This window comes from Sinohyriopsis cumingii, chromosome 12 (genome assembly GCF_028554795.1).
Source record: "Sinohyriopsis cumingii isolate HCF-2022 chromosome 12, ASM2855479v2, whole genome shotgun sequence".
NCBI classification, from domain to species: Eukaryota; Metazoa; Mollusca; class Bivalvia; order Unionida; family Unionidae; genus Sinohyriopsis; species Sinohyriopsis cumingii.
In genome coordinates, this window is record NC_142972.1 from 57,352,831 (window position 1) to 57,368,376 (window position 15,546).

General features: G+C 37.6%; 1 protein-coding gene across 1 annotated transcript in view; it reads left to right on the forward strand.

Annotated features, from left to right (window-relative positions):
- LOC149786523 (uncharacterized) overlaps positions 1-15,546 on the forward strand; it is a 119,112-nt gene that overhangs the window by 19,170 nt on the left and 84,396 nt on the right. The window contains exons 4-6 of the mRNA XM_089975941.1: positions 2,027-2,130; positions 4,242-4,516; positions 15,380-15,544. Of these exons, the coding sequence (XP_089832067.1) occupies positions 2,027-2,130; positions 4,242-4,516; positions 15,380-15,544 (544 nt within the window). The remainder of the gene's footprint in view (positions 1-2,026; positions 2,131-4,241; positions 4,517-15,379; positions 15,545-15,546) is intronic.

The following is a 15,546-nucleotide window of genomic DNA, read 5'->3' on the forward strand; positions in this document are numbered from 1 at the left end:
GGTGTTATGGGCATTGATTCACTTTAGACAGGTTCTGTTTTCGACAGATGTTCATTCTAAACTTATATGCGATGAACAAATGTGATAGGTAAGTGTTTGTTGCATGTGGACAGGTGTTCTCTTAAAAGCTCTTCATTTTATACAGTCTCTTGTTATTGGCAGGTATTTACACTAAACATCTGTTCATTATAGATTGGCGTTTTCGATAAGCAGGTGTCCGCTGTGAACAGATATTCTCTTAAAATGTTTTTTTCTTCTCTTTGGGCAAGTGTTTATTCAATGTGTTGAATGTTATGGATTGGTGTTCAGTTCAATGTTAGTGACAAAACCATTTTTTTAAAAAGTTGTACCAAGCTCCTCCTTTGATTTTTTTTGTTAGTTGTGTTTTTGTTGGGGAGGGGGGTCAAAGCATATCCATAAATGTCATCTTTCTCAAGTATCAAAATATTTTCAAACTGCAAATATAAAAGTGTACATTTGCCCATAAATTAAGTCTGTTCATACTCACATTTATCTTTTCTCATGCTTTCAAAAACAGTACTGTTTTCCACAATAGTTTCACACCTTCCTGTAAACAGGTATACAACCTGTAAGTCACTCTTTTGAAAGCTTTTTAAATACGGTTATCATATATTGATATCTTATTCTTTTTTACAATTAAACAAAAACTTAACTTTTAGATGTTGTACTCGCCAATTTCAACGTGAAATAGTAATGCAAAATCTTTTAATTTCAGTCGTGCTATTGATATGTGCTACCTTGAAAAATGTGGCAAAGGCTAATAAGGTGGCTTGGCCATCATGGTAATTACAGTGTAAAGCAGTCTCTCGTTTCTGGGCCAAACAAAAAAAAAGTAGTGAAAATCTGTGCCTCAGTAAAGATTACGCTCGAGGGAATAAAGTGCATTTTGTTTTTGTAAATCACGGCAGTCTGGTTTTAACTGGTAGTGATCTTGTTATAAATCAACATCGTCGTACATTTATTGAAGCTGTCGGTATAGCAAAAATATATCCGAACCCGCCCTCGAGTGTTCTAAAAGCTTTCTTTTCCAGACATTCAACCATTGGATATATTTTAAGCATATACAGCTTAAGCATTTGCCACTAACTTATATCACTAACCAAAAGAACAAGATAAATTCGGCCTTCTGTTCTATAAACTTCCTTTTCGTTACTCCCTATCATCAAATTTATTTTTAAAATGTACCTTTTCTCTCACACTCCCATATGCCCTATGTAGACACATTAACCGCTTTGGCGTGAAATATATGCACACCATGTCTGTGCTATATCTATGTAAACTTAATTTTCACGCATATTACAAAAGGCGTATTTTTAAGCTTGTTTAAATTAACATTGTTTAAAATAGCGAGGCTTTTGTAATCTATAGGTTGAGATAAATGATTCTAGAGCATTGTAAAGAATTAATGAAGTTTGCACTTAATTTTACCTTATTATCAAATTTTGCCGAGAGCAAACAGAAAATAACAATACAAAAACGTTTCCATTAAGAATATCACCGTTCTCTCGTTTAACCATAGGTTAGATACACCGTTATTAAAGATAAGTAACTCTAGCAAACCTTCCGATATAATCAAGTCCATTTCAAGAAACACCCTGCATTTCTCACGTACTACTTTGCATCTGGACATACTTCTTTACAGGTCTATACAGACATGGAGCTGCCATATGATATATCATTTCTTTGATTCGTATTGAAGTAATGTCATAAAAATGAAACAGTAAAGAAATCTATTTTTAAAAAAATGTTACAAAATGCCTTAAGCCGACTTTTAAATTGAATTAAATTCCTTTATGCGCAATAACATTCACAAATATCAATATATATATATATATATATATATATATATATATATATATATATATATATATATATATATATATATATATATATTTGAAAGATGTTTCTTAATAATTTTACTTTGTTGTGTTGTTTATTGACCCAGGTACTTATCTTAAAAATAATTTTACTACTACCTTGCAAAGGTATGCTTTTCTGTTTATAGTCAATGACCCGGATGGTGATACCGTCAGATGTCGATGGGCTTCCGGATTGAAAGGCGAATGTGCGGGCGCTTGTGGATCTTTCAAGGGCGCTACCATGGACGAGGTATGAAGTCCAGAAATCGTCTTTCACACCTTCATTGCATGTTAAATCAAAAATACGACATTGCAACAAAGTTGTGGTAAAGAAATGATGGGATATCATTTTTAATATATCAGTAAAACATGAACCACAAATTGACTTTTCTACTCACCAAAAATGCAAATGTTCACATGCGCCCAGTTTTGATTAATCGTTCGTCCCTTCTTTTTCTTTTAAATTACTCTGCTAAAAATTATTTACAAAATGATCCAGAACTAGTGAACATACTATTTTATTTCCTTCATCAAGATCTGGATTATACGTGGAGTAATCAATAGCAGAAAATGGGTACTAAGTATAATTGGTTTACATGAAGTTACAGATAGTCGATAACCTGACGGCTGTCTATATGCACGTGTGTGAACGTGACGTGATGAAGCGAGCCCCACCTGCGACCAAACCTCCCATACCAACTAGTATACATTTCATATGTGTTCTGTCTCACTCTATACCCTGTTTAGTGTTAATCATGTAAACATGCCCTAGTTTGCAATGGTACAAATGCTTACTAATTTCTAGGTGGAAAACAACAAGACACATTTCTCTGTATCCATAAACGTGATAACACATTCCCTGAGTTTGTTTAAATTTAATGAAACAATTATACCGCCACTGTGGCGATATCATCTCTGGCACTACTTTCTCTTCCCTTTTAGGAAATTTATCTGTACTTATGTATGTTATTCAAACTGATATTTCCTTATTTGTGATTTGTGTGTAATATATTCTCTCTCTCTCTCTCTCTCTCTCTCTCTCTCTCTCTCTCTCTCTCTCTCGCTCGCTCGCTGGCTGGCTCGCTCAATGCGCAGGTCATAATATACGCAAGACTGTATATTTATGTAAGCAATGAGGTGCCATAAAAAGTGCTTACAGTCTAACTCCAAACAGCAACAAGCAGGTTTCAAGCATTAACTTCTTTATAACAGATTCCAAATAGGTCGTGCAAATTGTCAGCAAAAGGCCTGTTTCTATTTTATTTTCAGCATTACCCATGCAAGAGATTACCTGTTACACTTCGCAACAAACGGTATATGTTTCAGGGCAAAACGCTCGATTAATGTAACTGTAAAAAGTGTTCTTAGCTGCAGAGATTAGTTCTGATATTTTGAAAATGATGGAGACATTTTGAATATATGAATGTTGATTGTAAACTGAATTAAGCGACAGTCAAAATTCGGGTACAGCATCCATTTCTAGACTGCATACTTGTCAAGGCCACATATATCACGTCAGAAATCAGAAATGAACATAAAGAATTCGAGAACCGTAATAAGTAAATTCTCCATCACTGAAATCATTTGTTTAAAGATGGCGCTCGTAAGTCTGTCCGATTACGATCACAATGTGATGATTCTACATTATCCCTGGCCCAAAAATGTTCACTCTGTGAAACCGCGCCAAACAACACGTTACCAAAATAAAAATCTTTCCATTTTTGTACTAAAACAGTTGTTAATTTGATAAAATACACAAAGACTTAATGAAGTACTGGTCGCTTCACGTCATGGATTGCACGAACAATTCCGGCGTTATGGTATTAGCCATAGATAGACTATTACTGATCAAGTTTCAGTCAGCACTACAAATCAAATTACCATATTTTAACTGTATTTTAAGAAATGCAAAGACTTTAAAAGGAAACTCTTGCAGATGTGAACTTGACATGTCATATTTGTTTTCACTCATACTATAGTGCACTTTGGGCTATGGAACTGATGGCATAGATACATAGATTAATCATTGCATTTACCCATCTGTAAGCCATCCATGCACAAGTACAATGAATTGTTAACTTCAATATATAACAAAAAGATATATGTTCACTAACAAAATTTGTTTATGAAGATTTTATAATAAAAAAAACATATACTATTAATTTTTGGAGTAATTAATTGTGTGTATTTGTCAGTCCTCTCCTTTTCAGCTTTTGACAATTACAGTGTTGATTTTATGTTTAAAGTTGCACATAAGGCCTTTGATAACCAAGTAATACTTGTAATATGTATTTTATAAGCATGTGAGTGCTTATGATAATAAACTATTGAACTGAATTGAATTGTATTCCTTTCAAACAGGGAGCTTGTGAAATACATTACACAGCTAACTACAGCACGGGTTGGTACGCTGTCGCCGTTCAGATAGAGGACTTCAGATTTTCTATTTCTGGCGATAAACCGCTAAGTAGCATCCCCCTCCAGTTTCTTGTTTATGTGTTTGTGACTAAACAAGGCTGCTACAGTAACCCTCAATTTGTGAAACCCACTCGCACCCGGGGCTCATGTGTCGGAATTCCACCAGGAGGTACTTTCATCGAACAGATAATAGCTCGAAGTGGCTCAAGGAACATAAAGTAAGTTCAGCCAACGGTTATCGATTGCATAAAGGACTAACTTATACCTAGTATGTTAGTTCCAGTTTTTATATACTTCTGCCTTTCGCTTCTTCAGCCTTCTTTCTGAAATAAGGTAACATAGTCATTTGCAACCGAAGCATATTATTCCGCATGGAACTTTGCGTATTCCATGTTACGTTTAAAGCTATTTATTATTTTTTTTATTTAGTAAGTTTTTGTTCATTAGATTCTTTAGCCTAACAGGATCTAATCTTTACGACTAGTGAATTTCTGAATGCAAACGAGTTCAAAATACATCCATAATATGCCTTTTCTCTGGACCCTATTTTTGTAAACTTAATTCAATACAATTTTTTGTTACAGATGTGGATGATATGCGAAAGTGTAACAATAATTCACTAATCTCCCGTTTGAAATCGCACACACACACACACACACACGTACAAACAAGAGAGTATTATGCAAATTTAAACTGATCGAACAATCCCATTTTCGCAGTTTTAAATCTCGTATCCCTCTTTCTACGATAACGATTTTCTAGCACTTATTTTTAAAAACAAAAACACACCTAGATCCCTGGAGTGTAGTATACATTGCAGCTATCTTACACAATGGTGTAAATACATTTGACCAGTCAAGTAGATTCAACTGGACAATCATCTTTTGCAATTTAAAAACTCCTGTCGCTGTACGAAAATATTCCGTGACCTCTCATTTTTTATGAAATACCCTAGATTTCTGGACGTCTTTATATACTGGTTCTACCTTGTACATCGTTGCGCATTGTCACTAATATTTTTAAAAGCATTTTCAGCAAAAACCACGAGGTCCTGGTATTGTTTTACAGCACGCTCATATGCAGGAACAATGATAGTTATGTATTACTATCTCGTATATCGGAACACATGTCTTTTACAAACGACAACATTTCTGGAGCCTTTTTGTCGCTTCATAAAATGCAACATAAGGATACAATGTTCCTTCACAACATTTCAGCTTCGGAGATAAGACCATTACGGATCTAAATTGAAAAGTTAAAGAAGATTAAGAGATTATGCGTGCCACATATCTATCAGTGATGGTGACTTTATAATCATAAATTTACTTTCATTTTTGTCATAATTTACTCAGCAAGGACTAGTTTGTTTCTCAATTATTAAGAAAAAAGTTTACGCTGCGAAAGTTAGACTTGATCCAACAAATGCTGCGTTTCAATGCCAGACGCTTTAACCCCAATACGCTGCCTGCGTTGATAAGCTGAATGAAAATCCCGTATTTGACGTCAAGAAACTGCCTGGTATCTAAAACTGACCTGGACTCCACAGATTAATTGACCGTTAAAACCTCATATAAATCCAAATAAATTCAAAGATCTAATTCAAAAAAGCACAGCTTGGGCTAAGAAATCTTTTTTTGTATTAAAGAAGTTACTATTGTATATAAATGGCGAAAGTCAGACTGATTCGAAAAATATTTTGAAGGAATTTATGGAGGTCTCTAACAGTGTCATTACTTTACCAAACGAATGAAATATCAAAAGTGTAACGGATAAATTGATTTCGCTTTATCGATTGAATACATCATACAGATTTTATCAAAGAGGCATAAAAGATGATATATGCGTTCTCAGGGACAAAATAGAACACACTGATAAATTGATTAACTTGGAGATGACCTCAGAAATGGAACTAAATATACATGGGAAGGTTTATGAAGAAAATAAAAACAAAAAGAATGTACAGATTTTTGTACATGAAAACGTACACTCGTAAAAGAGGAATACCTCACCCACTGAGTCTGAAATATTTGATGATGTTAATGAAAATTTTTCGAGCTGCAATAATGGGGATGTCCAAGAGCAGGCAAATTTTTAAAAAAGTGCGTTTTGGTTATTAGTATAAGAAAGGCATCCGAAATCACGACATCAGTGGATATACTAAAATTATAATAACGACGTAGAAGAACAGCAACGCAATCACCGACAGGAATTTTCGGCAACGAAGCAAGAGCAATAAAGGAAATTTACTAGCGCTCTAAAAATTTGATGTTATTGGATTCCAACCCACAGAGTGCGTCCCATCTCTGGTTGGCGCAGTACATTGTTGTGACGGGTCATTTATGGTCGTTTTGGTTGATAGTACTCTGGAATTTATATTATTCTCGTTTGCAAATGATTTTGATGATGCGGAAGATAATAAGCTATTTTATCTGTGAAAGCCTGATTTAAAACGTCGAGTGACCATAAAGTCGCGTCATGGACTCTGTGAGGTTCACTATCCACCTATTCTTAAAATCAGTGTACCACATAGTGGAGAAAAGGAGATAAAAAAAAGCGGCGACGACACATAGAAAACATCGATACATCTAAACTGTATCAGTGTTTCCATCAATTAGATAAATGCTTCCGTATATGCAAATAAATCTCTGTTGCACTTGTGAGTAATAAATACAAAACTGACTGCCTTGGAAAATACGAACTGCTGCGGCAGAACATTTTATTATGAATACTGTAAAACACATACGACGTTCTTACGCCATTGTCCAGGCTCTCGGCTATGCCTTAAATGTGGCATCAGAGTCAATCATATAATCACCTTTGACGACACTGTGGATTGATCCATAAATACTATCAGGTGTGAAAAGAAATCAAGTACCAGTACAAGCACCTGTGGCTGCGCAGACAGATATGAATTATAATAAACAGAAATAAATCAAATAATAACTAGGATGGAAGTGATTGCAGTGTCCGGTCCTATTAAAATACAAAAATTCAAAGAAATCATTCACGGTATTAATATTTAGATACGCCCTTTTCCATTCTATAAGTATGCCTACTGTACCTCAATTCAAACAGCTTGCTCGGCAGCATGTAATATACATACCAAGTCGAATGAGAAAGGCTGACAAACTTGATTATTGAGACACAGAATTACTATGAATCCACCACCACCACGGTTGCCACTGCAGCAGCAGCAGCAACAACAACAATTGATAATATAACAACGGTACAACAACTAAAACAATTTGCACGTGAGTATACTATCCGATTACCAAAAGATGCAAGAAAAGCTGACACCCGTGTCATATTAGGTGAGTATGAAGAAAGCGTCGTCATTGTCTTGCATCTGCAATTGTTACTGAAGCGGTTGAGAATGTTCTTGCAAAAACACAGCAATCACATGTAACCTGAATTCAAATTTCACACGCGTAGTGGTAAACTAGAAAATCACGTGGCAATATTCCCACCTACATACAAACCAGGTAAAGACGCTCGACAACTGTTAGCAAATTCATAGCGGCATTCAAAACTTTGGACACACGTTAAAGTAGACATTGTCCTTAGCGCGCATTTGGTTATGCCACTTGACAAGGAAGGATTTAAGACTACTACACCATGGATTCACAGAATGATGCCTGTCTAATCACGAACCACAAAGACAACAGTGCCATCATCGATGAAATTGACAAAGGCATTGAAAAGATTCTCGAAACGTTTGAGAAATACGCCAACGCAAGAATAGTATGGACTCACGAAAGATGTGGCCATGTCAAGGTGCATCTCTCACCGTATCAGCGGTTTCGTTGATCCATTTACATAGCAACACCATTGTGGGTAGAGCGAAGGTCAGTTATAAACATAAAAACATTTTGATAATCTTTGTTTAGAATCGATAAATTCACGACGGTATATCTGACCAGTGATAACCAAGACCTGTGTAGACAATACCGACAATACCTGGGTGAACTTAACCTTGGTGGTATCCAATTTCCAGTGCAGGTTACCAAAGCCACACTGAACAAATATGAAACACTTAATCCAGGTATCACTGTTCATGTGTTTGTTTAAAGGCTTCTATCAGCTTGCAATATCTCCACATAAACAGCATGGACGAACAAAAGACAGATTTGTTGCTGTTGAGTGAAATTAAGCAATAAGATTTGATATCGCACTACGTATCGAAAAAATCTTGCTCGGCTGCTGAACCGACTCTTTAAGCACAAGGGTAAAGTTATCCTTGCAGATGTCGTATGAATGTATTTGAGACTCGGCAACTGCACGCTAGCCATGACTTTTAATGTGGTGGTATTTGTGAAAAATATCAGCGAACAACAATGTCAGAACCTCGTTCAAACATTGTTAAATTTACAACAGTGCAGTGAAAGATAAAGTCCCATGTATCATATACACAGAATTTGAATGCCTCGACATTTCAGTAGAATCCTCCATTTTCAAGGACACATGCGGTTTCTGTTATGTAGTAGTTCCGTGTCATGTAGAAACAACTAAACCAATCATTAATCGTGCACAGAGCGTTAGCTCTCTAAACACAGTTGAGGTGTTTCTTAAATCGATCAAAGTTACGGCAAAATGGATCCGACAGCAGCTCTATTCACCAGCAGTCATGATTATGATGGATGATATATTTCGTGAGGTCTACGCAGCCACTCGTTGCTGGATCTATGAAGAACCTTATTTTCCAATGATACCAAAGTTTGTGATCGACATCACATCACTGGTGCATACAGTGGTGCTACACACAACGCATGCAATCTACAGTTGAGAATTTACCCAAACACAACAAAATATCTTGTAGTGCTTCATTACTTGCATGTGTAAGATGGTCAATTAATAATGCAAGCAACAGCAACGGCATCTGACTCACTAATATGAATCATCTCCATCAACATTGCATTGATGTTTAGGCTCTGTAAACTGAAGTTCATCGATTCACTCCAGTTTATGAATTTGTCCTTGGTCAAGTTAGCGAATAATCTAAAGGTGGAGAACTTTGTAATCACTGATCGATACTTTCCAGCTAATATGGATTTGATAACGAGAAAAGACGTGTATCCATATGATTACATGAGTGCCTTGAAGGTATCTCAGAAAAAGTTTACGAACACGCAAAGAATGTTAAGTCTGCATTCGAATGCAACAACCTAAGTGACAATCACGATTTGTATTTGCGTACAGATTTGCACTTTCTCGCTGATGTGTGTGAGAAATGTCGTGACATTGCCATTGGCTGGTTTTAATCCAGTCGTGAGTGTGACTTCATTGTTCAGTGCTGCTATGACTAATGGAAGACGTGTTACCCATTCCTGAGATCGCTCTGGCCTCATCAACAATTCCATTGCGTACTGATGATCTGCAAAAGTATGATTAAATCGTTCAACAATTGCTTGGTCACGATGCATTTTGACATGTCCGCCACCTATTCGCACATGGAGTTTGGTCACTAATGCAGCAACAGATCCAAATGTTCTTTTTCAGGATCCACATGTAATGATCGTGGCCAAGTGCATAAATGTGTCCGAGAGCATTGGCAAGACTTGACGCATCTGATGTCAATGGTTCAGTTTCTTTGTAACTGCTATAAACAAAAACACATCGACAATCATTAAAGTGTACTTGTATATGCGTAATTTACCTTGTCGATCACTGAAACGAGCATGTGGAAGAAACCACAAATCAGCCTGATGAACCTGTTAGGACATTGAACCATTCATGTGAAATCTCTCTTCGTACTGGTAAGTAAATTTGTCACAGCGTTTGTTTAGCCAACCATATTCGAGCAATCCCATCCCATGAGGGACCTTTGCCGCAATGGCTAGTTCTTCAATGGTAGCTTCACCTCTCCAGTATCCACACGGACTGTAGAATATTTTGGATAATGTCGTACTTTTGTGTCCATGTTTGTTTATATCTGTATAATTTGCTTTTAATGAATGGACTCTGTCCACTGGAGGCAGAGCCTCCATGTGCAATCTTGGCTTTCATGTCTACTTTGAGGACCCATCTTGCTATTTGTTCGTTAATGTTGGATCAATGGCATTCAAGTCACGAATCACATCTACGCTGGTTGATAAGTGTCTCTCTAGGGTTTGTTTGGCTGTTAGAATCGAGTCGTATATCCAGCCATGTACCAGGCCCACATTAATTGTCTTCAGGAAGGTATTTTTTACCAAAGTATTTGCTCCCTGGTACTTTTGTTAATGCAGCCGCCATATCAGCGCCCCCACTGAATAAAGGTAACTTTCTTTGCTCTACATCGAACACAAGTTCCAGTAAGCGCTCCTCATCCATTACGTGTCTGAACTTGTGTTATATTTTCAGCACGTGTTTTTGGCGCGAGTTCGCGCCGAATATGAACACATCATTGTATTAATAATACTGTATTATTCAATGACATTACGAAAAAGGAATTCACATATGCTGTTGGTATAAACAAAGCTTTGAAGAGCTCCGCATTCAACGTCATTGACTTGTCTCTACAAGCAACACCTAATCCGTCAAAGCATGGTGATGGGACCGTATTTCCCAACTCAGTTCGTGCGCAAATCATTAGCCCAGCTGAATCGAGAAAAACTCAACCGTTCTGTAATATGTTTTTACGATGGTTAACATGGGATCGGTTGTACATGATTCCGCCATAGGCTGATAATCAACCGTGTTATGACGCTTTGTAAGATTTTTAAAAAGATCGTTGAGAAGTGGCAACAACTTCACAAGAATCGGAGCTTCCATCATTTCCTTTCCACCATTGCCGAAGCACCTATCCTTGACTTTTTGGATACAAACAAAAACAGTCTCGTAGTCTACGACGATTTGATGGTTGAGAACCTAATCAATCCAGCGCAAATATCCTCAGAAGGCCGGCACAAAAACATTGATGTCTGCCAGTGTTGTCAAAGAAGAGTATCCAGAGCGACGCCGTAGAGCCACTCAAAAACAGCAAGAATTCATTCGTAATGTGATAGAAGGTCGCAAAAAGGTCAAAAGACCGCGCAAAAACACATCACAAAGGAAACTGCTAAATGTGCCGATGATATTAAAAAAGCAACCAGAACAACCGTACATCAGGTGGCATTTCTAACTAGAACAGAAGAAGCTTCTGGTCCAAACCATAAGATAGCTAACCACACTAAGATATAAAAATTGCTTAAAGCGCAACTGCAGAGACAATCACGCATTTGCCACAGGGGATTAAGTAAGTTAAAGAAGACGTTGGTGACATTAGAGAAGCCGTTGGTGTGGTCTCAAGCGGTACCCGTGCACTTGATGAGAACATTAGAGAGGCAACTGCCACAATTCCAGAGTAGTTTGCAATGTTTGTTAATGCTATGCGTAGCTCGGAAGACTTCAATGATAAAAACGCTAACACAGACACATGAAAATTAAAAAACTTTGAATGACCACAATTGTATTCAGGGAGTTGTTTGGAAAGAAACAGGCTGCTGGTACTCGGTGGAACCTTTTTGTGCACATGTTTATTGCATTTATGGGCGCAAGAACTGAAGAAAGTCATGTGTTATGTTGTGACCGGTGATGCGACCACAACAAATTCCTAGAGACTCCGACACTGAATATGATACAATGGAAGATCTGCAACGTATGCTTGAGGAACAATAGCGATGTGCTGAACCTGTGCCACCATCATCAAAACCAAAACGGGAATTGGTCTAACTAAACCAGCAAATTGAAAAACACCAGCCCAAACGAAAGTATGCTTTGACTATTATCTACTATATTAGGAAGTTGATCGAGGACGGGAACGTTATTATAGGAACCAACCAACACTACCAAGATGCATACCAATCCTATTTGAACGATCTTCTTTATCACGGGCATAAGATAGGCCAGATGAAAAGCTAAGGAAACAACGAAGGAGATAGAGACGTGTAGCATCTGCACCTCCATCTACACCTGCACCCGCAAAAAAAGAAGAAAAATAAGTAGAAGGTTTTCGTAGACTGAGTGACCCTAACGATCTTGCTGATCAATTGGAAACGTTCGTGGGATCAGTTCGTCGGGCAACAACCCACCAGAAATCATCAATGAGGCCACATCGATGTTTTGGCGGTTGCTCATCAACGATATTATGGACAGAGACACATATTGTACACTGATGCATGAACTTGTAGAAGATATTCATGATGTATAGAGCGATCAACGTTCGTTCACGAGGTGGTTTTACGAGACATATATGCTGCCAAACAACAGGTGGTTGTAAATAGAACCCAGAGTGTCCACTAGATGATTACAATCTCATGAACGAGACCATATTTCAGTGTGAAGTTTATGCAACTATTACTGCTTTGGAATCACGCACACATTTCTGCCAAGTATTCCGTTTTGTGTAAAATAGGACGTTGCGCCATATTTCCCCACAAGCAATTTAACATGACTTTGGCAAACATACGTCCTCCTTCGTTCTTTTCCTCGTGTTTCAAGGTTATGCCCTCTGTGAATGGTATAAGTTTGGTTGGACTTTGCATTTGATCAAACCTTCTTACAGGCGAATATGTTCCACGTCGATGTGTTCTGTCAGCAATTCAGGGTGTCCTGTACGGAATCGAGCATATTTGCGTGCCCAGGCACACATCGATGTATTTGATATATTTTGCCCGAGATTCGTCTCGTCTTACAGCAAGCATGTGATATTGGTTCTCCTCCAAACAAACTGTTGCGTGTGTTCAAAGTTTCACCATGTCGAAATTTTCGGCAATACTCCTAAATTCGGGACTGGTCTTGAAACGTCGATCAAACTTGTGCTCCCTCATTCCAACGACTCGGTATCCTTGACTTTCTAATCTCAGGCTTCTTTGGTATGTTTGCTCATGCGACTATCCCAAGGCGAATTCTGGGAAATTACTTTTTAGGTTTCGTTGATTGAAACTCGTTAGACATCCGTGAAATAAACATCCATGGAATTCGTAGACGATCTTGGGGTTTTCTAAAACTACCAACAATCAATCAAAAGATTTTCAATTTTCTTTTCACCCCCGTTTCTAGTATGTTAGATCCAGTGTCTTCACTTTCACACAAGTATTGCAACGAACACAAAGATTTGATGAAGTATAAACAGCTGACGGAGAAGTAAGTTTGCGACTATGATGACCAGTTTGTTCTCGGGCATGAATTTCTTTTGGCACACTAATCCACACTCTTTATCGATCGTAGATGCTACTTTCAAACGATTGATACCTCCGTGATTGAATAATAATTTTAAAATGTTCCATAGCAACGACGTAAAATGTTTACATTGATCTGCGATATTTTAACATTTATTACCTGAAAGACAAACGCATTTGAAGAGTGAGTTTTATACTAAGCGAAAAAGCGAGAGTACAACGTTTTGATACTCTTCGGTATTGAAAAAGTGTGGAAAATATCCTTTGGTTATTTATTTCATTCCAAACGTTTTCGGCATACTGCTCAAAGGAATAGTTCAATAAGACTTTAAACTGTAGCTCCATTCTTGGTCACTGTGTGTCTTTTGGTGCCTTGTTCTGAATAGCTTTTCGGACGAAACCGTCTATCGTATACCAAGAAATTGTCAGCCACCACTGTACAATGTCGGTGGTAGTCCCTTTTACGCTGGATGTCCACTTCGCTCCAAGTATCATCGATAGGGTTACGATCCATTTGATACAATATAGAAGATAGTGGAGGTCCGCAAAAGATTTTTCACGTCGTCCCGGAATCTTACTCCAATTGGGACAGTGAAGAGAGATAGGTTCTTGTATGCACTTCTTGCAAGACCGATGAGCTACGCAAACGTTAGGGCCAGTCTCTCTTGACTATATTAAAAATTAGAAAAACATAAAATCCGCTTACTTATTTTTTGTTCTTTTTCCTTCAAGTCTTCCTTCAATTCATTGTCGTATATTTGGATGTAGCATCGATATTCAAGTCCACGATTTGGTCACAAGAACGGTATATTTTCTTTTCTGGACAAACGTGTGCCTTGAAGTTATTGGTTCGAATGAGATGTCAACAGTTGGAGCACAATCTCAATGTTTTGCAAGCACTTTTCTATTCTTCAGCTTGTTTCATGAGATGTTTTTCGTAACACGTACCACTGACTAAGATTCGCATGCAAGAAGAGCTATGGACTCGCTCTTTTTCTTCGGAAATGCAATGTTTAGACACTAAACAGCCCTTGCATCTTTCTCCCCACTGAACGTGTTGGTCCCGATTGGCAAATTCTTGGTCACATTTCTCACAGTAGTAATGGCATCGAAATGTTCTTGGTGACGACACATGTGAATGTATTTTCCGTCTTAAGAAATCGGGGCCTCGAAAAACCAAATCTTCGCGAACCACTTTAGAATACACTTTCAACGTTTAGCAAGGATCTAAGAAGTCTTGAAGATGTTTCATTCCATGAATGTCACACGTGGTCTCTTTAGATATGCCTGTATGTTATAACAAGAGTTTCGCTTCTTTTCGTTGTTTGGGCCGATCCGACTTTCGAATGCTATCACATGGCCTTTTCCATTCTTCGGTTTTGTTCTTGTCTGCATACGTTCGACCCACAATGATGGTACGGGCTAAACACATGTGGTCTTGGGAGTTCTTAATTTAGACGTTGATACTGCGAATGTCACCCACCAATAACAATTTTCTGTCTGGCGCGCTACCTTTAGGATGTGAAATATTGGTTATGTAAAGCGTAGCTTTTCCATCGGTAAAGTTTAACACGTCATTGGATTGTTAGACATGTTGAATTGAATTTTGTCAATTAGAAATTCTGAATATTAAATTGTAAGATGGTACCAATATATACTGTCTTACATGGATCTAAAGGTATTTTTTTGTATAAATAAGAGTGGTTTATTCCTGTGATCGAATAGAGGTATAGGATGTTTAAAATCACAACACAATTCCTTTTCATTTTCATTTCGTCTACTTAGGATGACTTGCCCCGCTCCTTCATCATCATAACGATCATTTAAACTATAAATGATACATGACCCATAATATGTATCCTACTCACTCCACTCGTCTCTTTAATATTTAACATACGCACATGACCGAGTTGTAAAAAAACATTGTTCTCCTTACTAAAACAGCATAACGGAAATACAGACAGTATCTCCTGTTGGAATGGCGAAATCTCCGCTGGCCTTCATTCCGGGAAGCGACAATCTGTGGTACGTAAACATCTCATGGACACCGTCTCAAAGTCAGTACGGCGATATCAGTATCTTCTGCTTCACTGCTATGGATTCACTCGGGT